Source organism: Rhinatrema bivittatum, chromosome 16 (genome assembly GCF_901001135.1).
Source record: "Rhinatrema bivittatum chromosome 16, aRhiBiv1.1, whole genome shotgun sequence".
NCBI classification, from domain to species: Eukaryota; Metazoa; Chordata; class Amphibia; order Gymnophiona; family Rhinatrematidae; genus Rhinatrema; species Rhinatrema bivittatum.
The window spans coordinates 65,575,643-65,600,271 of NC_042630.1; the positions used below are offsets into that span (position 1 = coordinate 65,575,643).

The 24,629-nt window shown below is 44.3% G+C and overlaps 1 protein-coding gene across 1 annotated transcript; it reads left to right on the forward strand.

Annotated features, from left to right (window-relative positions):
* The first annotated feature begins 2,470 nt into the window (after window positions 1–2,470).
* LOC115077792 (gastrula zinc finger protein XlCGF57.1-like) lies at window positions 2,471–4,655 on the forward strand. Its single transcript, XM_029580079.1, has 2 exons — window positions 2,471–4,047; window positions 4,580–4,655. The coding sequence occupies exons 1-2, from the start codon at window positions 2,471–2,473 to the stop codon at window positions 4,653–4,655; spliced, it is 1,653 nt and encodes a 550-aa protein (XP_029435939.1).
* Window positions 4,656–24,629: the final 19,974 nt, after the last annotated feature.

Here is a 24,629-nt window from a genome sequence, read left to right on the forward strand (position 1 = left end):
GAACCATACTGGTCTAATCCCTTTATTGTTACAGAAATTCTAGGTACCTCGGGACTGTTGCTTTCTGACTCTGAGGATCCAGAGAACAGAAAAGTTGTGTCCATTAGATATGTCAAGCTGGTATCCGAAACATTGGGGTTTTCCCGTGCCAGAGCCTCAGTTCAACCCCCAGCCTCTGCTGCCTCTGCTGCATCCGCAGTTTCCGCTGACGCCAATGGGTCAGGAGGAACTATCGCTGCCCAGCGCTCCCACTGCTCCAGCAATTGATGTCATTCCAAGCTGTGACATGACTGTGCCTACCCCGGAGCAGGAAGACCAGGTCGTTCTCAGCGTAGCTAGTCCCGCGTCTGAGCGTCCTCCATGTTTAACACGCTTTCAGCAGAAGCTTTTGCGTGCATGCTGTATGGTTTGTTCCCCAATCAGTACCTTTTTGCATGCGGTGTTTCTTTTTTACAGGCCTTATTGTAAGTATGTTATTGCATGTTGGGTGCTTTTAATTATTGCTTCCCCTATCTCACTCTTTTATCTCTTATCTAATACCCAGCTGCATTACACCTTTTCTCTCGCAGCTTCACAGGAGCTCCGTTATTCTCACTCACATGTCAGTAAGCGCTCATCTTCTGAGCCTTTGTCTCTTCTAGCTGTGCCTTTGCCTTCTGGTGTCATTCTTGTTCCATACCATGGCTGGCTTGTGCAAGATCCTGTTTTGTTGCATATTGATGTTCCTTTCAGGTTTTACACTCACCAGGTCTGGCAAGGCATCTCTCTGGAGTCCCTGCCTGCGGGTCTTGAGTCCAGACTAGTTTCTCTGTTCCTGCAACTGGAGCGTTCCTCCTTGCAGCTTTCTTCCATCACTTCGGAGTCTCCTCTTGATGGCTTCCGTGCTGAGTTCTGTTCAACCAGATATCAGAACTTATTCCTAGGTTTCAGGAAAGTGAGTGTCAATCTTACTGGGATCCTTGAAACTCCATCCTGGAAACTGCAGCACTGCTCTCAACCACATATTGGTGCTTCTGAACAGTTCCAGCGGCTGTTTGCCCTTCGTCCTTGTTTTCGTGATGGATCTTGTGCCTGCATCAATCCCTTTTCAAAGGTGCCTCTGGAGGGCTCCTTGTCTGGTCCTCATTATGGATTTTCAGGTTTGATTAAAGGTCTCATTTTCTCCTGGATGGACATCTTCCCTGAGGTAACACTTTCTTATGAGAATTATTCCACATGGGGGGGAGAGGATACAGGATTCCCCCTCCCAATGATTAAGGACTCTCTGTCTTATGTTTGTAGACTACCATATTAAATTCTGTTTTTAAATAATACACATTATCATGTCTTTTGTGATGAATTGCCTGTTTCTTTTACACATTAGTTGGAATCCCTTATCATAATTTATCTTTATGGAATAATGCTTGTACCCAATCCTTGTCCACCCAGGACTACTGCTTTTGTTGCCCTAGTTGGCGATATCAGGTTAATCTTTGTAATAAAAGGTTTTTTAATAAGGTATGCGGACCCTTCTTTATACAGGAGGCTAATTTTTTTCAAAATGCACCTGTGCTAGGCCGGTCTTTGACCGCTGCCTGTATCAGGGGTTTAGCTGAGGGGTTAAATGACACTGAGGTTACTTATGTGTTAGATTTAATTGTACAGACAAAATGGCTGAATGACTCATTTCCCCTGCCTGCTTGGGTGATGAGAACAGCCAACAGAAAGCGCAGGAATGCTTTGAAACATGAGGTTCAAAATACATTCCTTAATCTTAATGATAGAATTAAAACTGCTATAAAAGGTATTCAATCTAATGAATATCAGCTAAGAGCAGGTATTTTTCAATTAAGGAATTACTTAGCTCAAACCTTACAGTTAGGGATTGAAGCCATATCCACAACTGATGAGAAAATTCAGGTTCTAGCAAGAATAGAACAGCTTACTCACTTTATTGATGGTCTTACTTCCCCAAAACCCAAATGGGGAGACCTTCAATTGGGAAAAATGTTAGAGGAAATAAACCTCACAGATGAGCAAATTCAGTATGCCCATGTTGAGGCCTCACAAGTTATTTTGCAGGTCAGCAAACATGAAATGGGAAAAGAACCATGGGCAACCTTAGGTTCAACCCTAGTACAAGGGGTCAGACGTATCTTTCTCCCAATCACTATTATTTATTTATTTATTTATTTATTTAAGTTCTTTTAATATACCGATGCTCAAGACAATGTCTTATCGTACCAGTTTACAATAAACAAGGGGACTACTGAGATCTGGAAACAGGAGACCGATCATCTGTGCCCAAAGCAGGGGCCGTGCAGGGAGGGAGCCAGGGCTGGAAATCCTGCTCTGGAGAAGGGGCAGGAGAATGGCTGCAGGGCTTTCTGCTCAGCAGGTGCCGGTGACGTTTGAGGACATCGCTGTCTATTTCTCCCAGGACGAGTGGGGGTATTTAGATGAAGGGCAGAAGGAGCTTTACAGGGAGGTGATGAAGGAGAATTATGAGATCCTGAGCTCCCTAGCAAGTGCTGAAATAACACAGAATACAAAGGAGGAGAATGAAGAATATCCTTTCGAAGTAGGACTGATCCCAAGAGAATCAGAAACTGCTTGTGAGAATGTTTCCAAAGGGACTGAGAGGAGAAACACAAGGTGGAGTCAGCAGGAATCAGAGAAGAAGCAGCAAGCCCATGCAGGAGACTCACTGGAAGGAGTCACTGAGTTTGAGAGAAATGTCAGGGACCTCACAAACAGCCCTGAGCAGCAGAAACACCAGAGATCAGAAACACACTTCCAAAATAATAACAGTGATCAAATAATTTCTGATCTGCAGAGAGAGGTGAAAGGGAAGAAATCCTTTCTGTGTAACACCCATGGAAAAAGCTTTGGTAAAGAATCATACTTATTAGATAAGAAATCCCACACACTCAAATCCCTATTTCCCTGCATTGAATGTGGGAAAAGTTTCAAGCGGAGAAGCAATCTAAAACTACACTTCAATAAGCACACAAAAGGGAGACCCTTTTCAAGCAGTGACTGCAGCAAAAGTTTCATAGGCAAGGAGGCCTTAAGACATAAAAAAAAACTGCACACTAAGGAGAGACCATTTTCATGTTCTCAATGTGAGAAAAGCTTTGCTAGTAAGTATAAGCTAATATCACACCAGATAATCCACACAGGAGAGAGACCATTCTTATGTACTAAATGTGGAAAACGTTTTATAAGGAAGACACACCTCTCACAACACCAGAAAATCCACACAGGAGAAAAACCATTTACATGTACTGAGTGTGGGAAAAGTTTCATTACTAAGTATATATTAATCTCGCATCAGAAAATCCACACAGGAGAGAGACCATTCTCATGTACTCAATGTGGAAAATGTTTCATTAGAAAGACAAATCTCTTAGAACACCTGAAAATACACATAGGAGAGAGACCATTCTCATGTACTCAATGTGGAAAATGTTTCATTAGGAAGACAAACCTCTCACAACATGAGAAAATCCACACAGGCGACAAACCATTTACCTGCACTGAGTGTGGGAAAAGTTTTGTTACTAAATATTTACTAATATCTCACCAGAGAATCCACACAGGCGAGAGACCATTCTCATGTCCTGAATGTGGAAAATGTTTCATTAAGAAGACAAACCTGTCACAACACCAGAAAATCCATGAGAGACCATTTTCTTGTACTAAATGTGGAAAACGTTTCATTAGGAAAACGTACCTCTCACAACATGAGAAAAACCACACAGGTGACAAACCATTTACATGCACTGAGTGTGGGAAAAGTTTTGTTACTAAATATTTGCTACTTTCTCACCAGAGAATCCATGCAAGAGAGAAACCATTCTTGTGTGCTGAATGTAATAAAAGCTTCACTCATAAGAGTGGCCTCACAAGACATGAGAAATCCCACTCAGGGGAGAGACAATTCTCATGTATTAAATGTGGACGGTCCTTTATTAGGAAGCAAGATCTTTCACAACACCAGAAAATTCATTTGCCCCGCAATAAACCATTTACATGTCCTGAATGTGGGAAAAGCTTCCTTGCTAAGTATTCAATAATATCGCACCAGAAAATCCACACAGGAGAGAGACCATTTGCATGTACTGAATGTGGGAAATGCTTCCCAGCTAAGTATACACTAATATTGCATCAGAAAATCCACAAAGGAGAGAGACCATTCTCATGTAGTGTATGTGGTGAAAGCTTCAGTTATAAGAAAAAACTCAAAAAGCACCAACAAATTGTAAGAATACCTAGTGCTGAGTGGATTGATAGCACTATGAAGCACTATGATAATTAAACTTACAAGAGGATCATCCAGCACGGATGACATCATTCCTGGAAGGATGGAACTAACTTTGTTATTTTTCTGATAACAAGAGCCTAGCCTATAGTAAGAAGCACGCTAAGTACACATGCTAAAATATATATCGATTGGTTATTGAAGGTAATGGGTGTGGATTATGCAGATGTCTGGTATCAGCAATCCCAGGACCCTTATAAGTCTGAGCACACGCGTTAGAGCGCTGGGTAGATTCTGAATTATACACCATTTGCTTTGTATTCACTTCTTCCCCAGGGAAACCACGCCTTTCCCCTTTTCCCCATTAATAAACCTTTCACTGCATAACTTCTTTGGAGCTGGTATTCATTGAATTATTGGTCAGAGGTTATCACCATTAACATCTGGTGGCCCGTACGGGGAATCTTGAGAAGGGATTTCGCGCCTCCCTGCTCGGGAATCTCCGGTTCTAAATAGGTAGGTGGCGATCACCTTTTTGCTACCGATTTTCACTCAGCGCTGGTGTTTCGGTCAGCTACGTTTAGTCAAGGCAGACAGCTCTGACTACTTATCTAGTCAAGGCTCCAGGCTCTGACTCTTAATAGGAGTTATGGCTGGCAGCTCTAACCCCTAACCTACTGAATTCGTGGCTGTAGTCCGAATATCAATATGTAGGTATTGTTCCATCCTTCAAACACGGGACGCCGGTTTGCATAGGTGGAGCTACTTAATTGTGTGGTATGTATGAGATTCAATTTTAACTAAGTTATTTAAAAGTGTTGATTTGATTAATGTTTAAGTTGCCTGTGTATTTTCTTTCATTTCTTGCTAGTTTATTGCGCCTCTGTACTTCTCTGCGGCCCTAGTTTAATTGTAGGTAGTGCTCCTTTGAATGGCATTCTTAGGAAGCTATAAATCTCTTAAAGTCGTTGCCTCGTGTGTGTGTATAGATAGTTCAGACGCTGCTCATTCCTAAAGTGTTTTGGCTCTGCATTTCAACCTTTCTTAAGACTTTTACAGCAGTTTAAGTTGTTGCCTCGTGTGTGTATAGCTAATTTAGACGCTGCCCATTCCTCAATTGCTTTTGTTCTGTATTATTTAAAACTTTTTACAGCAGTTTGGAATTTTAGTTCTTCTCTCCTCGACTCTGCCTTCTCATTTCTTGCAGTCAAAGTTAATGACGCTCTGCATTCTGGTCTGATTACATTTAGGTATCTCTCGTCACTGTTTGTCAATTTTGTTTGCATTGTGGATTTCTCTTTCATTGCTAATTCCCCTGCTCTGATTTTCTGAAACTGCATTTTCTTTGTTCTGAGAAGCTGCAACAAAAAAAAAAAAAAGTCCCTTTGCCCCTCTCCTTCCCATTCCTGTATCAGGCTGCACTTGCCTTTCGCACATTCCTGTATCTGCCAGGAAGCTACCTAGCATCCCTCCCTCCTAGCCCCCCTCCCTTGTCTCCTCCCAATGCTTGTTGGGAAATTGAGTTTTGCTTATCCACCCTTTGCTTCCTTGTAAGTTTTCCAGTGGTGTACGTTGTCACGCCCCCTCTCTCCCCACTCTCCCCTCCTTCTCAGCATTCCTCACTCCTCACGTCAGTGCCTGCTGGTACCTGGCTTTCTTTCTTTGTCTCCAAGCCCTGTGGGCGTGCCCCCCACCCCTCCTGCCGTGCTCCATCGCTTGACTTCTGGCCCCGTTAGTTCTCTTCTCTCTGTGCCTATCTCCCGGCTCGCCCCTCTCCCCCTTTTGTTAGTAATCACTTCTGTTTCAGGCTGCGTGTCTGTGTTTCTTGCTGTGTTGCTGGGACTTCAATTCACTTTAATTCTCTTTGTGTGCCTGGCTCCGACTATATTTTGTTGTTTTTTTTTCCTTTCACTTGTTAGTTTTACTGCAGCTATTAAAGTTTTACGGCTTGCCTGCACACAGCACCAGATCTCCTCCTGCTAGTGTTAACTGCTAATGCTTCTGTTACTTGCCGTTTCCTTTTCATGTGGTTTGTACCATTTGTAATCTGTGTGTTCTTTCACTGCTTTTACCTTTCTTTTCGGCTGATCTAGGCTGCTTTGTTCTCTGTTTCTGTGTAGTGGGACAGGGGAGCGGGAGAGCCCCTCCTTTGCAGAATTCCTCGTGCCAACCAGTGACTGCCCAGCCTATTGGCTTTGCCCTCCACAGATTCCCTTTGCTCTCTGGGATTTGCAGTCCACATTCTTTGATACTAGGCTGCTGTGCTGACTACTCACTCCTTCCTTTACCCCTCCCTTAGGCATTCAATTCAGACCCCTGCTCCTGTCTGTGCTCTGTTACGAGCTCTTTCCTCTCTTTTTTTTCTGTTTCAAGTTCTACGCACGTTCACGGACTTTGTCCTCTGTCCTGTGCCATCCTTTCCCCTGCTGCTTGTTTTAATCCTCATACTGTGCTTGCAGTTTTTTTTTTTTCCTTAACACCGCACTCACAAAAAAAAATAAAAAAAACCCGGGAGAGGTTCCTTTGGAATATTGCTTTCCCATTCAGCCAGACCTTTAGCTGTCATTAAATATGTTTTCCAAGTTCCGTGCATCCAAAGCTCAGACTAGCTCTGAAGCTGCTTCTAGTAATACTTCCTGTGAATCACCTCTTGCACGAGTCATTGCCTTTCAGATCCCAAATGAGAAATTAATCAGGGCCTGCCATCTTAAGTGGGTTTTATGGGCAGCTCAAGATGATTTTCTTAACTGACCCTCCCATGGCTCCTTTGACACGGTTCTCCTGACTCGTTTAAAAGAATTTCTTGAGAATAAATATGCCACTAAGCCTGCTAAGTTAAATGAACACAGGCTGGTCCTCAGCTGGTTTAATTTAGTAAGATCAGCCAACGCTAACACTGCTTCTGCTCCTCCACAGAAAGCAGCTGATGCCCTACATGAGTCCTCTGAGTCCTCGCTATCTTCTGGTCCACTCCCTGCTGCGCAATCTGCGTTGCCTCAGACCCCCACCGTTTCCACCCCACAGGTAGCACCTCCTACTTTACCAAAGTCTGCTACGTCACCTGATGCTCCTCCTCCTCCTTATGAGTCTGATTCGTTACTTCGCCCTTATGCTGCCCTCCAAGTTCAACTTGATCAAATGGCAATGGCACTCCCAGTGCTTACCAAGGCTTGTACACTTTTTATCCAGGATCGCGAGTTTGCCAATGTTCCTCCCTATGACATTCCAGAGTCCGATTCATGTTTCTTCCAGACACCTAGTTCTCGACCCCCATTTCGAGGAAGCCAAAGAGGGCGTTCCTCCCAGAGACGCCCATCCCAGCCTTGGAATCGTGACCAACGACCACGAGATTGGCAGCGCCAAGACTATGCCCCAGATTGGCCAACCCCCCAGAGAAAAAATCCAGGTCAACAATGTTACCAGTGTGGACAATTGGGTCATTATGCTAGAGATTGCCATGCTGCCCCTTCGCAGCCTCAGCACCCCACCTTCAACCCTCGCTCATGGACAGGCCCACGTAATCAGTATCCTCCACAATGACGCCAAAAGTCGTCAACTGTTGTTGCGCCTCTTTCTGTTCCTGCCGACTCTACGGAACCAACCATTGAGCTTCTCCTGAATGATAAACATCCAGTACGATTTCTTGTCAATACTGGAGCCTCCATCTCCGTGCTCCATTCGCTACCACCATCTGTCTCTTTGTCCCCTGAAGCACAGTCTGTTGTAGGTCTTTCAGGTATTTTTAGGGTAGTGCGTAAAACTAGTCCCTGCACCCTACAACTTGGAGATCACCGCTTGTCTCGCTGTGCGGTGACGGAGATAGGGTTTCTCAAAGGGGGGGGTGCTAAAGGCTATCCGTGTGTTTAGTTTAAACATGGATTAGTAAGGCATTGTACGTTACTAAGACAATTTATAGTTCTTGGGACATTGAGTACAACTTGAATTATTTAGCAGTCCGGATTCTGTCTCTTTCGCGGTATACAGAGCTTTGGTCATTGCGCTGGCACACTTACAGTACAGCCCTAAGTCTTTTCTTGCAAATTAGAAATTGCCCTTATGTATCAGTTACATGTTCTAATTAATGATGTTTCCTCATTTCACAGAGGTGAAGGTTTTCCCCAGCAGCGCAAGAGTTATCCCAGTAACAATGATTTTGTCGCAGGACTGTCTTTCAGAAGAAAAAAAAAAAAAGAGTGGAAACTGAATATTCATGAGCACAGCGCCTCCTAGTGGCGCAGCCATATTAAAGAACCAACAGTAGCTTTATGACTGCAATTTGCTGAATTCATATCAGGATCTTTAGTTTCAATTGAGCTGTAATTCCTCTAACCTTTATCTGTTCTCAGATTTTATGTTTCCCCAGGTCAAGAGCCGTTGGACCATTTGAAGATTGCAGAAGATTGCATTTTCTCCTTTTTTCCAGTTTTTTGCTTTTTTTCTTTTGTTTTTATTCTAGATCGATCTAGACATTTTCTCAGTACTTTTTCACATTTTTTTTGGCCTATCTTTATTTTTGATCAGGGGTTTGAGCTCATTAGAAGTAAACCATGTGTTTCTTGTTTGTCTTCTGTGTCCTGATGAATGAGTGCCGTTGTGTGTCAAAGTTTAATGTTCTCTGTGATGCGATGTCTGTGGTGGACTCTTCTCCCTAATTAATCTGAATTTATTTTACCCTTCTGGTAGATTCTGATCAAGTAACCTACCTACTGTTGAACTGCACACAGCTGTGTCTCCTGTCCCTGACTTGCACTAAGCTGAATGACCTGTTTTCCCCATCTGCATCATTGAATTCAAAGATTATCCTGACTTGGACTATGAACTGTTTTCAAAGACTGCCATCATACATCGTATTCATTGTGTTTGTCTTGCTCAGATGCTGTTTGGACCTATTTGCAAATTGCCATTATTTGGACAGAATTACTGATGTTTTTCTAAGTTTTGTAGTATTTCCCAGTCTAACCCCTACTTCTTATATCCTTATATGATTATGTAATATGCCCCAGTATGGTCAAATATTTTCTTGAATCCCTTATCCTTGGACAACATTCTATCCACTATTGGGCCTACAGATGCTTTGTCACATGACTGCACTTGCCTAATGTTTCAACAACCCTTTTTCTTTGCCTTCTTTTCTTTGTTACTATTAGTTTGCTTTTGTATTTCCAGTTTGGCATTCACTTTTTGCATTAACATGTTTTTGTGTATTATCCTTTTGGAATGGCATACTTCCTGTATGCACCACTGACCCGAATTGTAATGCTTGCATCACGGTAACTATAGATGGTACGACTAAAACTTCCACTCTGCTATACAAATCCCATTATGATTGTCAAGGGACAGTTCCTTACTGTTCCCATAATTCTACACGATACAGCGTATGTACTGTGCAGACAACTATTACCTGTTTTGACCCTACTGAAGCCCCCGCCCAACAATGGATACAAGTCCACAAAGGAGACACTCCTCAAGATCTAGTTATGACATTTGCCCTTTGACTCCCTACCGAAAGGTCGGTTTCCCTCATTTTTAAGTATATTCCCTACCCGCATCCTGGGATGTGACCTATAGATGTGGTAATGATTTGGCTTGGCCATACACACCCTTATCCTTTAACTATCTGGTTTTTATCTGGATCTCCCTTTTCTTATGTGCATATATATTTCTGCTACATCAGAGTACGTTAAATTCATGCTGTCCTATTTGCTGTAAGCTATTTCTAGCATTTTTCCACTCGTCTTACTGTTGGTACCTCTGTATCTCTTTGACTTATTCGTTCTTCTGCAGCCTGTACCTATAATACTTATTTTGCTGGCCTTTCATATTCCAATATCCTATTCCCTTTATACTCTGATTTCTCTGTAACCTTTTTGAACATTTCTTCCTGTAACTCTTCCTCTCAGATTTTACTTGGAGTTTGTTTACACCCTCTCACAAATATTTCCTAGTAGTTTTGTGGCCTTTGTCCTTATTCTGAGATTGATCTCCTTGTAGAAATTTACCCATTCTAACTGAGGCTTCCTCTCACAAGGATATGCAACTGTACCTACTCCTACCTATGACCAGAACATGCCTTATGTTTTTGTTGTTTTTTCCCTTCTCTTCCTTGTCCATTCCAATGGATTACCTCTTCATGTTTTCTCTGTACCTTTTAAGAATGATGTCCAACTGCTCTGCTAGGTTATCCCCCCCCGATTGCTATATTTGTGACACCCATGTGCAAAAGCGCCGATCCTATCTCATGTAAAGCCCACTCCATTGTTGCAACAAAGTGCATCCATAGCCCTTACACAGTATTACACACTATAGCTATAGGCAATTCCTCTTGTTTGTCTCAAATGTTTCTCAACTATACCATGCAAGCCCAAATGGTAAATTCTTATTGGCTCAATATTGTAACCTATCAGAATGGCTCTTGGGGTTACAGAACTCCAATTTATATGTTAAATCGTATTATAAGATTGCAAGCTGTTGTTGAAATAATTACTAATGAAACTGCTAAAGCACTGAGAATATTAGCCACTCAGCAAAAGGGTTTTCGGAATGCTATTTACCAGAATCGTCTAGCATTAGATTACATACTAGCTTCAGAAGGAGGACTATGTGGTAAATTTAACCTCAGTAACTGTTGTCTTCAAATAGACGACAAGGGTGAAGTGATTGAGGAAATCACCCGCAACATGATGTCAATTGCACATGTACCAGTGCAAACCTGGAAAGGACTTGATGTCAGTGATCCATTTGGATCCCTTGGCTCATGGTTTTCTAGTTTAGGTTCAGGATTCCAAATTCTAATTGGCTCCATGTGTACGATTGCCTTACTTGGGCTAGTTGTCTGCCTCTGCTTACCATGCCTCTGTATCTGCCTACAAAGATGCCGTGATCAAGTCTCTGAAATGCTGATAGCACAGACCAGCACTCAGATCATGCTCAATCAAGCTGAAACCTTGAACCTGCTGCTTCTGGATTCCAACGATGACACTGCACCATTCCCCACCACCTGTGACGACTATCTGTGAAAAATGAGCATATTGGCCCATGACGGGTAATGTCTCTAGCCAGTAAGGATTAGCCTCAACTAGGCTGGGCAACCTAAGACAGGCGATATGCGACGCAGATAGGTGTGAAGGGCTCCTAGCCGTCACCCTTCAAAGGGGCGGATGTAAGAATACCTAGTGCTGAGTGGATTGATAGCACTATGAAGCACTATGATAATTAAACTTACAAGAGGATCATCCAGCACGGATGACATCATTCCTGGAAGGATGGAACTAACTTTGTTATTTTTCTGATAACAAGAGCCTAGCCTATAGTAAGAAGCACGCTAAGTACACATGCTAAAATATATATCGATTGGTTATTGAAGGTAATGGGTGTGGATTATGCAGATGTCTGGTATCAGCAATCCCAGGACCCTTATAAGTCTGAGCACACGCGTTAGAGCGCTGGGTAGATTCTGAATTATACACCATTTGCTTTGTATTCACTTCTTCCCCGGGGAAACCACGCCTTTCCCCTTTTCCCCATTAATAAACCTTTCACTGCATAACTTCTTTGGAGCTGGTATTCATTGAATTATTGGTCAGAGGTTATCACCATTAACAAAATACATACGGGCGAGAAACCACTTTCATGTGGTGAATGTAATAAGAGCTTCATTCTGAAGAGCGACCTCACAAGGCACATGAAAACACATACAGATGAGAGACCATTTTAAGAACATAAGAACATAAGAAAATGCCATACTGGGTCAGACCAAGGGTCCATCAAGTCCAGCATCCTGTTTCCAACAGTGGCCAATCCAGGCCATAAGAACCTGGCAAGTACCCAAAAACTAAGTCCATTCCATGTAACCATTGCTAATGGCAGTGACTATTCTCTAAGTGAACTTAATAGCAGGTAATGGACTTCTCCTCCAAGAACTTATCCAATCCTTTTTTAAACACAGCTATACTAACTGCACTAACCACATTCGCTGGCAACAAATTCCAGAGTTTAATTGTGCATTGAGTAAAAAAGAACTTTCTCCGATTAGTTTTAAATGTGCCCCATGCTAACTTCATGGAGTGCCCCCTAGTCTTTCTACTATCCGAAAGAGTAAATAACCGATTCACATCTACCCTTTCTAGACATCTACCCGTTCTAGACCTCTCATGATTTTAAACACCTCTATCATATCCCCCCACAGTCGTCTCTTCTCCAAGCTTTATTCTGAAGAATTACCTTACAAGGCATATGAAAATCCACACAGGAGAGAGACCATATTCTTGTAATGAATGTAGTAAAAGCTTCATTCTGAAGAGTGACCTCACAAGACATATGAAACTCCAGTTGACTCAGTATAGCATGGATTGACTATAAGCATCCCACACTCTTGGATAAAATATTGTCTTGAAATGTACAATGCAAACCTTGAACTGATTTAGTACAAGTTCACAATGAAAATATTAGGGGTGTGCATTCGTTTTGACCGCATATGTAAAACGCTACTTATATATTTTTTTTTAACTTAAAAAAGTGATGGGGCGTATATGAGCGGATTTCCAACTTATTCAACATAGCTATGTTGGATATGGCGAACCGCCATGCGCGCGCTTTCTCGCCACCATTAGCTGCGATCTTGGAGCCCCGGATTACCTCAAAATGGCGGCGCCCCTGCGGTAACCATGCCAACCTGTCTGACCCTTTCCTGTGAGTCGCAGTGACTCACAGGAAAGGGTCGGACAGGTCGGCACGTTTTCAGAGAAGCACTGAATGCAGCGAATCTCGCTGTCATTCAGTGCTTCTCTGAGGATTTCCTGACGAGCCAGCACTATAAAAGCAGCAGCAGCACGAGGGTTCACGGACATTTTCAGCAATTGTGTGGGGAGGTGGGCTGGGTGCAGGCTCAGGCAGGCTGAGGCAGACAAGAAAGCAGAACCAGATTTGATAGACAACACAGAACAGAACCACATTTGATAGACAACACAGAACAGATTCTTTGTTAGGGAAAAAAAAAAAGAACATTGTTATTGAGTGAGTCTGTTCATTTTATCCTGGGCAGTGCCAGGCAGGGCTGGCAGTACTCTGCCTCATATCTACTTAAAAGGAAGCTAGTCCTGTGTGCACTCACTGCACACACACAGACAGACACATTCTGTGCATTGCCAGCCAGGCAGTGGGCATAAACAGAGTGAACATTGGCCTTCAGCGAGTCTGTTCAATTTGCTATTTTTAAACAGACTTTACAACATTGTCCTTGACTGGTTCTGTGCTGGGTGGGCAGTGCCAGGGCTGGCACTGGCAGTACTCTGCCTCATATCTACTTAAAAGGAAGCTAGTTCTCTGTGCACTCACTGCACACACACAGACAGACACATTCCGTGCATTGCCAGGCAGGCAGTGGGCATAAACAGAGTGAAGATTGGCCTTCAGCGAGTCTGTTCAATTTGCTATTTTTAAACAGACTTAAGCACATTGTCCTTGACTGGTTCAGTGCTGGGTGGGGCCGGGGCAGTGCCAGGGCTGGGAGTGCTGTCCCTCATATCTACTTGACTTCTGTGTGCACTGCAGTGCACACACACAGACACATTCAGTGCATTGCCAGGCAGGCAGTGAGGCAGTGGGCATTGTAAACAGAGTGAAAATTGGCCTTCAGCGAGTCTGTTCAATTTGCTATTTTTAAACAGACTTAAAAGCATTGTCCTTGAGTGGTTCAGTGCTGGGTGGGCAGCAGTGCCAGGGCTGGGAGTACTTTGCCTCATATCTACTTTAGTTCTGTGTGCACTGCACACACACAGACACATTCAGTGCATTGCCAGGCAGCCAGTGAGGCAGTGGGCATTTATTTATTTATTTATTTATTTATTTAGAGTTTTTATATACCGACATTCTCGATATACATATCAAATCAAGTCGGTTTCCATAGAACAAAACTATCGCCGGTAAGGCATTACATTAAACAATAGACAGAGTATTAAACAGATAACGTGTGGTGTTACATTAAACAATCAACATATTATTGAACAAAAGAACGTAAATCAATAAATATTAAAATAAATGTGAAAGATATATAAAATAGACAGTAAAAATTTGTCAAATAACATGAATGAGGTGATAAGATAACTGCAGGTAATAGGTAAGTAAGGTTGAGATGTATCGGTGGGGTATACAGATGACATTGTTCTATGTTGAAAGAAATAACTAAGGGAAAAGCATAAGCTAGTGAGCTAATGCTACAAGTGAGGATCTTTCCTAGCAGGTGAATGGATTGTCCAGATTAAGGTCCTGAGGGTATAAGGTCGTATAATGATTCAAGAGAGGATCTTTCATAGCTGGTGGGTGTACTGATCAGATTAAGGTCCTGAGGGTAAAAGGTCGGTAGTGGGCTTTGATTTGAGCTATTTTGCTCTTTGACCGGTGTCGAAGTGTTCCTGTGATTCTGGAAAGGCTTGCCGGAAGAGCCACGTTTTTAGGTTTTTCTTGAAGGTTAGATGGCAGGTTTCAAGTCGAAGATCAGGCCGTAATGAGTTCCAAAGGGTGGGACCGGCTGTGGAGAGTGCCCGTTTGGCTAGCGAAGTTTTAATCGGAGGAGCGTATAAAGAACCTTTATAATTATATCTGATAGGTCTTTTACAAGTGTGAATGCGGAGTTGCGAGGTAAGATTTAAGTGGGCGCTGCCCATAATATCCTTGTGGATCATTGATAATGTCTTGAAGGTGATTCTAGCTTTTATGGGAAGCCAGTGGAGGTAGAGCAGAATTGGAGTGATGTGGGCTCTTTTGTTGGTGTTGGTGAGTAACCTCGCCGCAGCGTTTTGTACCATCTGTAAGGGTTTTATGGCTGATAATGGAAGACCTAACAGAAGAGAATTGCAGTAGTCTAACTTGGATAGAATTATAGACTGAACTACTAAACGGAAGTCACTGAAGTGAAGGAGTGGTTTCAGATTTTTTAGCACTTGTAGTTTGAAGTAACATTCTTTGGTTGTGTTGTGAATGAAAGATTTAAGGTTGAATAGATTGTCGATGCGCACCCCTAAGTCTCTGACTGACGGTGAGTGGTTGATGGGTGGTATTATGGATTGTGTTGAGTTTTGGACGTTGGAGGTTGTGTGGTTTTCGTCAGGCGAGATGATGAGTATTTCTGTTTTATTAGTGTTTAGTATAAGGTTGAGGCTGGATAGCAGGGAATTGATGGATAGTAAGCAGTTGTTCCAATGAGCCCAGGTTTTTTGCAGTGATTCTGTGATGGGGAGAAGTATCTGAATGTCATCAGCGAAAATGTAGTGCTTTAGCTTGAGGCTGGAGAGTAGGTGGCAGAGCGGAAGCAGGTAAATGTTAAAAAGGGTAGGGGAGAGTGAAGAACCTTGAGGTACTCCTCTGATAGATTTGATCGGAGGTGATTCTACGTTATTTATCTTCACTTTGTAGGATCTATTTTCTAGGAATGATTGAAACCAACTATGAGCTTCTCCTTGGATTCCTATATCTGATAGCCACTCGAGGAGGATGTCGTGATTTACCGTGTCGAATGCGGCGGATAAGTCGAGAAGCGCGAGGAGGTACGATTGTTTTCTTTCAAGGTTGAGGAGGATGGTGTCGGATAGTGATGTTAGTAGAGCTTCTGTGTTTTGTGATTTCCTGAATCCAAACTGAAAGGGGGAGAGTATATTGTTCTCCTCCAGGTAATCGGACAGTTGCTTATTGACGAATCTCTCCATTACTCTTGAGATTAGAGGTAGGTTGGCTATCGGGCAGAAGTTGGCAGGGTCTGTTGTTGGCAAGTTGGGTTTTTTTAGTAATGGTTTCAGAATAGCTATTTTCAGTTGTTCTGGGACCTTTCCTTGAGTTAAAGAGCAGTTTATGATGTTTGCTAATGCTATGGAGATGGTGTTGGGAGTAGATAATAAAAGATTGGATGGGATGGAGTCCAGTGGGTGAGAGGATGGTTTAAGTTTATTGAGGATGATTTCAATTTCCAGGGATGATGGGGTCTCGAATGATGATAAACTGCATTTTATGTTGTGTATCGGAGTGCTATGGGGAGTTGTTGTCAGAAGTTGAGTGGAGATTGAGATGGAGGTGTTACGGGGTGTTGTTGCTGTCAGCTGTTGGGTGGAGATTGGCTTGAGAAGGTTGGTGATCTTGTTATCGAAGTAAATTGCTAGTTCCAATGCTTTGTCAGCTGTTTGTTCGTCCGGGATGATAGGTGGAGAGGGTTTTGTGAGGGATGATACAAATGAGAATAAGGCTTTGGAGTCGAATGCGAAGTTATGGATTTTTTTTGCAAAAAAGTCTTTTTTTGCCTTGAGGATAGCTATTCTGTATGTATTGAGGTGGGATTTGTAGTTTAGAACCGTGGTGGTGGATGGAGATTTGCGCCAGTTGTTTTCCTTTTTCCTAAGTTCTTGTTTGAGAGTTTTTAGTGTCGGAGTGTACCACGGGTGTCTATTGGCTTGCGGTGGTTTCAGAGATTTGGTGATGGATGGGCAGGATAGATCTGCGACCTCAATTGTTATCTTAAGCCAGGAGTTGATAGCTGATGAGGCGTCTGTGAGGTCCAGTCGGTCGAGTTCTTTAGTGAGCACTTTATTAAGACTGTCAATTGAGCAAGGTTTCCTGTAGTGAATAGTGGTTGCTGGGTAGTGAAGACGAGATTGGTCTTTGATTTTAAGTTCAGCCGAGATGAAGTAATGGTCTGACCATGGGACCGGGACACAAGTAGGGTTGGTGGTCGAAGTTATGCCATTGTTGAGAAAGATCAGGTCTAGCGTGTGACCCGCTTTGTGTGTGGGATCTTTAATAATCTGGTTGAAGCCAAGGTGATTTAGTGCTGTGAGAAGGATGTCACAATTGTGGGTTAAACGAGTGCTGTTTACATGTAGGTTAAAGTCACCCATCAGTATAGCTGGTTTGTCCTGATTGAAGTGTTTGGTGGTGAATTCAATTAATGGTGATGGGTCAGTATCTAAGGTACCTGGGGGTGAGTATACTAGGGCTATTTGTAGATGGTCCGAATTAAAAAAGGTGATTTCAGTATTGTTTATTGTAGTGGAAAGTTGTGGTGAGAGCCCTAGGCTCTTTTTGGAGGCAAGCAGGATCCCTCCACCTTTTTTTTTTTGATTCTGGGAATAGAGTGTATGTCATAGAGGTGGTTGGGGAGTTGGTTCAATAGAACTGAGTCAGTGGGTTTCAGCCATGTTTCTGTAACGGCACAAATGTCAGGGTTGTTATCAGTCAGGTGATCGTTGAGCAGGTGGAGTTTTTTTTAGATCGATTGTGCGTTGAACAATGTGAGCGTAAATAGGGTTAGTCCTAGTGTTTGGGAGATGGGAGAGATCATGATAGGAATCAATCTCTGTTGCCTGATGCCTAGAATCCTGGGTTTGTTGGCTGAGCGTATGTGATTGTAAGGGATTGTAGGTATAGAGAAAGGGGGCATGATGAGGTGCTGGTGATTGGTATTGAATCCTTACGTGAGTTTGGTGGTTGGGGTAGGTATTGTAATGCCTGGTTTGTGATGAGTTGGGAGCCTTAAAGTGGTTTAGGTGGATGTTGGTTGATTGAATCTTGATTGATATGATCCTGTCTGGAGTCTTTAAAATTGTCTGTCTTGAGGTTGTTAGATGGAGATTAGTAGTGTGGTTTGCTTGAAGAAAGATGGATGAGTGTTTGTTTGATGAAGGAAGGGTGAGGTGGCTGCCGGGTGAAGGATGATTGAGTGGCTGCTAGATGAGGGATGAATGAGTGGCTGCCAGATGAAGAATGATTGAGTGGCTTGTTTGAAGAAGGCTGGATGCGAGGCTGTTTGATGGAGGAAGGATGAGTGGTTGTAGGGCAAAGTGGCTGCTGGATGAGGAGTTGTTGAGTGGTTGCTGGATGGAGATGAATGCTTAGCTTCTGGATGAAGAAGAATGAGTGGCATTTGGATGACGGTGATTTAGTGGTTGTAGGGTGACGAATGGGAGGGTGGTTTCAAAGAGGCAGTGAAATGCTTGCAACGGCTTGAAACTGCTCGGTGTTGTGCGAGTGTGCTCCGACCACGATTAGGTCACGTGAGCCCTGGTTGAGGAGGGATGACGACGACTGTTACTGGGGTCGAGCGGGCGCGAAGAGTCCGTCCGACTGTGACAGGTTACAGCCGCTCCCCATTGGATGGAAAGGCTGCAAGAAAGCAATGACGTGAGGTGGGGAGGTAGACCGGCTTGAGATTTGGAGGGCTGAGCGGATTCAGAGTTCAGGATAAGGGCTATCCTGCGGGGCTACACTAAGGGGCACACAAAGGGGCAGGCCCCTTTGTTGCGCGCCTTTGGTGCGCGACGCCCGGCGCATAGCGCCTGGCTGGATATCGATTTAAAGCCCCTCAAGGGCTGGCTCCTATTGGAGGAGCTGGATCGGAGCTGGATTGTAAACAGAGTGAAGATTGGCCTTCAGCGAGTCTGTTCAATTTGCTATTTTTAAACAGACTTAACCACATTGTCCTTGACTGGTTCAGTGCTGGGTGGGCAGTGCCAGGGCTGGCACTGGCAGTACTCTGCCTCATATCTACTTAAAAGGAAGCTAGTTCTCTGTGCACACTGCACACACACAGACAGACACATTCCGTGCATTGCCAGGCAGGCAGTTGGCATAAACAGAGTGAACATTGGCCTTCAGCGAGTCTGTTCAATTTGAAATTTTTAAACAGACTTAAGCACATTGTCCTTGATTGGTTCAGTGCTGGGTGGGGGCAGTGCCAGGGCTGGGAGTGCTGTCCCTCATATCTACTTGACTTCTGTGTGCACTGCACACACACACAGAAACATTCAGTGCATTGCCAGGCAGGCAGTGAGGCAGTGGGCATTGTAAACAGAGTGAAGATTGGCCTTCAGCGAGTCTGTTCAATTTGCTATTTTTAAACAGACTTAACAACATTGTCCTTGACTGGTTCAGTGCTGGGTGGGGGCAGTGACAGGGCTGGGAGTGCTGTCCCTCATATCTACTTGACTTCTGTGTGCACTGCACACACACACAGACACATTCAGTGCATTGCCAGGCAGGCAGTGAGGCAGTGGGCATTGTAAACAGAGTGAAGATTGGCCTTCAGCGGGTCTGTTCAATTTGCTATTTTTAAACAGACTGAGCATTGTCGTTGAGTGGGTCTGTTAAATTCTGTTATTTTAAACAGACTGAGCATTCATCTTGAGTGGGACTGTTCATTTTGTTATTTTAAACAGACTGAACATTATTATTGTGGGACAGTGGGCAGTGTTACCACTAGTACTCATTGACATTAAATCCATAATGTCAGGGAAAGAGAGATGCAAGCGACTTAGTGGGAATGGCAGCGGAGGCACCGCAAAAGACACCAGTGCAACACCACCAGTACAGCTAAAAAGGCAACTGTTGCAATCAAACGTCTTTGTAGGGGATGGCAGTTCCATGGCAAAAAAAAAGAAATCAGACCATGAAACTTTGCAATCGCCACCACGTGTTTCTGGCCCTGTAGTTTTGGAGGACAGTGAAGATGAGGCAGAGTCTAGCCAGACAAAAGTTACACACCCAAGAGCAGGCAGGGGACAGAAGTGTCCAGCAAAACTTCGCGGTGACAAGGTAGCGCTGGCACTGTTAGCTTCTGATTCAGAAGAAGAATCTTCTTGGATGGGATTCTCATCAGAAACGGAAGATGTAATACCGGAGGAATCTTCGGTAGAATTGTCAGTTACTCCTGTTTTAGCCTCCACCTCCAGAATTCTGCGGCAGGGGAGACATTCCACTGATATCGAGGAGGAGGAAGAGCTGTCAGAAGGGAGACAGAGGGTGACTGTTGCCCCCGCTGGCATTGCTTCGCCGGGTGCAGTGGGTGCACCACCCACACCCACTAGTACCTCAACTCCAGTGCCACCATCCACCCCCAGGGTGGGAAAGAGAGGAGGATCACAAAAGAAATCTGCGATCTGGGCACATTTTAAAGTGACAGAAGACCCGCGTTATGCTCGGTGTAATTACTGTGCCAGGGATATTAGCAGAGGCAAGCAACTGGGACATCTATCAAATTTTGGCATGGAGCATCATATTAAGAGGCAACACCCAACAAGATTACTGCCATCTGGGGATGGTGGCAGTTTCCGTCGGGGGACCCCTTCCCCTTCCAACCAGGGTGCAGTGGTAGGAAAGCAGCAGAGTCAGCCCACGCCCTCATACCCTTCTAGCAGTTAGGCGGCAGGCCAGCAACCCACTGACATGTGGCAGAAGCGACAATGCACCATGGAGGAAATGGGGTGGAGTGCGGTAACGCTATCCTGGGGTAGGAGGCAGGCAGCCTCAAAAGTTGTAACCAGGAGCATTGGGGAAATGATTGCCCTTGATGACCAGCCCCTGCAGTTAGTGGAGAATGTGGGTTTCAAATGTTTTTTGAAGGTCATACTTCCAAATTACAAAGTCCCCTCCAGAACCACATTTAGTAGAAAGGTCATCCCCAGCCTGTACAAGCACTGTCTCAGTCGCTTGCAAGAACTGCTAGGTAAGGCAGACGGAAGAGTGCATTTCACCTGCGATATCTGGACCACCATGAATGCTGCACACTCTTACCTCTCTCTGACAGCACACTGGTGGGACATGGCAGAGGCAGGGGCAGCCAGCAGCTCTATTACTGAACAAGCATCAGGGTGGAGGTGGGCTTTACTGCACACCCACCTGACGGACCATTCCCATACCGCTGCCAATATTCTAGCATGCATCAGAAAGATGCTGGCATGCTGGCTGGTACACCAGCGAGACAGTAGAATGCGGGCAGGCTTTTTTGTCACAGACAACGGCGCAAACATGGTTAAGGCAATAAGTGATGGGTGGTTTAAGAAAATCCGATGTTTTGCACACACTCTGCATCTGGTAGTGAAGTCAGGTCTGGGCTTGGAGTCCAAGGACAAGGAGACTGAATACCTGCGTAGGTTAATACACAAGTGCAGGAACATAGCAGCACACTTCCACAGAAGTGTCAGGGCGGGGCAGGTTCTCTGAGAAAAGCAGACTGATTTGGATATGCCTCAGAAGCGTCTCATTCAAGACGTTGCCACCCGGTGGAATTCCACCTTTATGATGCTGGAGAGGTTACTGGAGCTGCAGACACCCCTTCATGAACTTTCTGGTACAATAGACATAGGTGTGCAGAATCCCCTAGGGCATCACGATTGGTTAGTCATGAGTCAGCTGGTAAAAATCCTGCAGCCCTTCAAGGACGTCACGGAGGAGCTGAGTTCCAGAAGTTCCACCTTGGCTGACATCATCCCTATAGTGAAATTCCTGGATGACCATTTGGAGGGCTTTAAACGGCAAGAGGGAATGACTGCTGAGGTGCTGCAGTGTGTGGATGTTTTGCAGCAGCAGGTGAAAGACAGATTAAGGCCTTTAACAGAGGACAGCACATACATGCTCGCCTCTGTCTGTGATCCCCGTGTGAAAGGTAAACTCGCCCTACAGACCAATTGTCTGTCATTTGTGAAGGAGCTGTTGTTAGCACAGGTCCGTGAACAGGAGCACCATAGGCGGAGACAGATTAGGCTTGAAGCACAGGTGGAAACAGCAGGCACGTCACAGAGTTGTGCTGCTGCTAGCCCTGGCAGGAGAAGGACTGTGTCAGTGACAGATACTATTATTAGTGCCTCCTCCTCCACGTCAGAACGCCCAAGGCATGTTGGCCATAAAGATACATCAGTTGTGCAACGGGCGAGAGAGAAAGTAACTGGATTGAGTGACTCTCAGCCCTCCCAAGCACAGGAGGAGACAGCAGCAGAGCTGTCAGTGACACGGTATCTCTCAGAGCCGATAGAGAACACGCAGACAGATCCGCTGGCATATTGGGCACACAAGTCCACTGTCTGGCCACATTTAGCCAAAGTGGCTGAAGGATATCTGTCATGTCCACCAACCAGTGTGCCCAGTGAACATGTCTTTTCAATGACAGGGGATATCATGAGCCCTCACCGCTCAAGGCTGTCACCAGACTTGATGGAAATGCTAGTGTTTTTGAAAGTAAACCTGCCATTGCTTGGCTTTCCAGATTTTCCTTGTGAATGGCAAGATGAATAAAAGCTATTGAAAGCCTTGCAGCAGTTCCAATTGCCTCCTATGCTCAAGATAATGTAAGCACTGCAGCACATGTTCTTGACATGAATCGCTGTGCCTGACCGGCGTCTACTGTGCAGCCCTTGTGTTCCTACAAGTGTTATACCTCCATTGCTGTGCCCGTTCATCCATGCCTTGTGTTCCCACAGGTGTTTTAACTCCATGGTTGTGCCTGTTCATCCAGGCCTTGTGTCCCTAGCTGGGATTGACCTCTGTCCTCGAATGATGTGCCTGTTCCTCCAGGCCTTGTGTTCCCACAAGTGTTTTAACCTAGTTCATGTGCCTGTTCCTCCACGCCTTGTGTTCCTACTGGTGTTTTAACTCCATGGTTGTGCCTGTTCATCCAGGCCTTGTGTCCCTAGCTGGGATTGACCTCTGTCCTCAAATGATGTGCCTGTTCCTCCAGGCCTTGTGTTCCCACAAGTGTTTTAACCTAGTTCATGTGCCTGTTCCTCCACGCCTTGTGTTTCTACTGGTGTTTTAACTCCATTGCTGTGCCTGCCTGTTCCTCCAGGACTTGTGTCCCTAGCTGGGATTGACCTCTGTCCTCGAATGATGTGCCTATTCCTCCACGCCTTGTGTTCCTACTGGTGTTTTAACTCCATTGCTGTGCCTGCCTCTTCCTCCAGGCCTTGTGTCCCTAGCTGGGATTGACCTCTGTCCTCGAATGATGTGCCTGTTCCTCCACGCCTTGTGTTCCCACAAGTGTTTTAACCTAGTTCATGTGCCTGTTCCTCCACGCCTTGTGTTCCTACTGGTGTTTTAACTCCATTGCTGTGCCTGCCTGTTCCTCCTGGACTTGTGTCCCTAGCTGGGATTGACCTCTGTCCTCGAATGATGCGCCTGTTCCTCCAGGCCTTGTGTTCCCACAAGTGTTTTATCTCCGTTACTGTGCCCGTTCCTCCAGGCCTTGTGTTCCTCTGGGGATAGGGAAATAATATATACAGTACCTGAGTGCAATCAAGTATGAAGTGCTAGAAACTTTTGAAAAAAAAAATATAAATCCATTAAAAAAAAAAAATTCCTATCCGAGTATCCGTGTTCATCCATGTTCCTACTGGTGTTTTAACTCCATTGCTGTGCCTGCCTGTTCCTCCAGGCCTTGTGTCCCTAGCTGGGATTGACCTCTGTCCTCGAATGATGTGCCTGTTCATGCAGGCCTTGTGTCCCTAGGTGGGATTGACCTCTGTGCTCGACTGCTGCGCCTCTTCATCCAGGCCTTGTGTTCCCACAAGTGTTTTTTTTTTATATTTGTAACTTTATTAACAAGAGATCAGATACATTGAGGTCACCCCCCAACATTAAGGTTCCCCTTCCCATGCAACAAGATAAGATTGTTGACTTCGTTAAAGAATGTCCCCTGGTCCTGATTGGTTATTTGTTAAATGTAAGCCCCCGAGGTGACAGTTTTGTTTCATTGTACACCGGTGCGATGTGTATATTATACAGGAGCGTCGGTTTATAAAAACTAAAAATAAATAAATAAATAAATCGGGAGCATATAGATTTACAAAACTATATTCCGTTCCATCTATTCCTATCTGTAATAATAAATATCGACCCAGCGGGTCGGTAAGGCAAGAGCGGTATTCAAACAGCAGGTGCTGGACTATCAATATACAGACCCCTGTGCACTTGGTAGAGGTTTTGCTAGGAGTAAAAAATTGTTGAGGATAATGTGACTTTCTTAATAAGATCTCATGCTTATGCTTTAAATGAGATTCTTGAATGAATACTACATCTGCTTTCAGCAGATTTAATTCTTTAAACAGGCTATGCCTTTTATAAGGTGAATTCATTCCCTTAACATTAAGGAATACCAGGCGGAATGTGGCCATTATCGCTGTTTAGAGTAAATAGTATTCCAGCACCATCCACCAAAATACACAAAGCCATGCATTGCCTTCCAGCTGAGCATTCTTCTTGAGTGGGTCTGTTAATTTTCTTATTTTAACAGACTGAGCATTGTCCTTCAGAGTGGGTCCGTTCATTTTGTCATTTTAAACAGACTGAGCATTCTTCTTGAGTGGGTCTGTTCCATTTTGTTATTTTAAACAGACTGAACATTGTCCTTCAGAGTTGGTCCATTCATTTTGTTATTTTAAACAGACTGAGCATTCTTCTTGAGTGGGTCTGTTCAATTTTCTTATTTTAAACAGACTGAGCATTGTCCTTGATTGGGTCTGTTAATTTTGTTATTTTAAACAGACTGAGCATTGACCTTCAGAGTGGGTCCGTTCATTTTCTTATTTTAAACACACTGAGCATTGTCCTTCAGAGTGGGTCCGTTCATTTTCTTATTTTA

Coding starts and splice junctions, on each gene's coding strand:
- LOC115077792 (XM_029580079.1), top strand. CDS start 2,471: ATGAAGGAGAATTATGAGATCCTGAGCTCCCTAGCAAGTGCTGAAATA. Junction 4,048..4,579: donor GGGAAAAGCTTCCTTGCTAA/GTATTCAATAAT, acceptor CTTCTTCCCCAG/GGAAACCACGCCTTTCCCCT.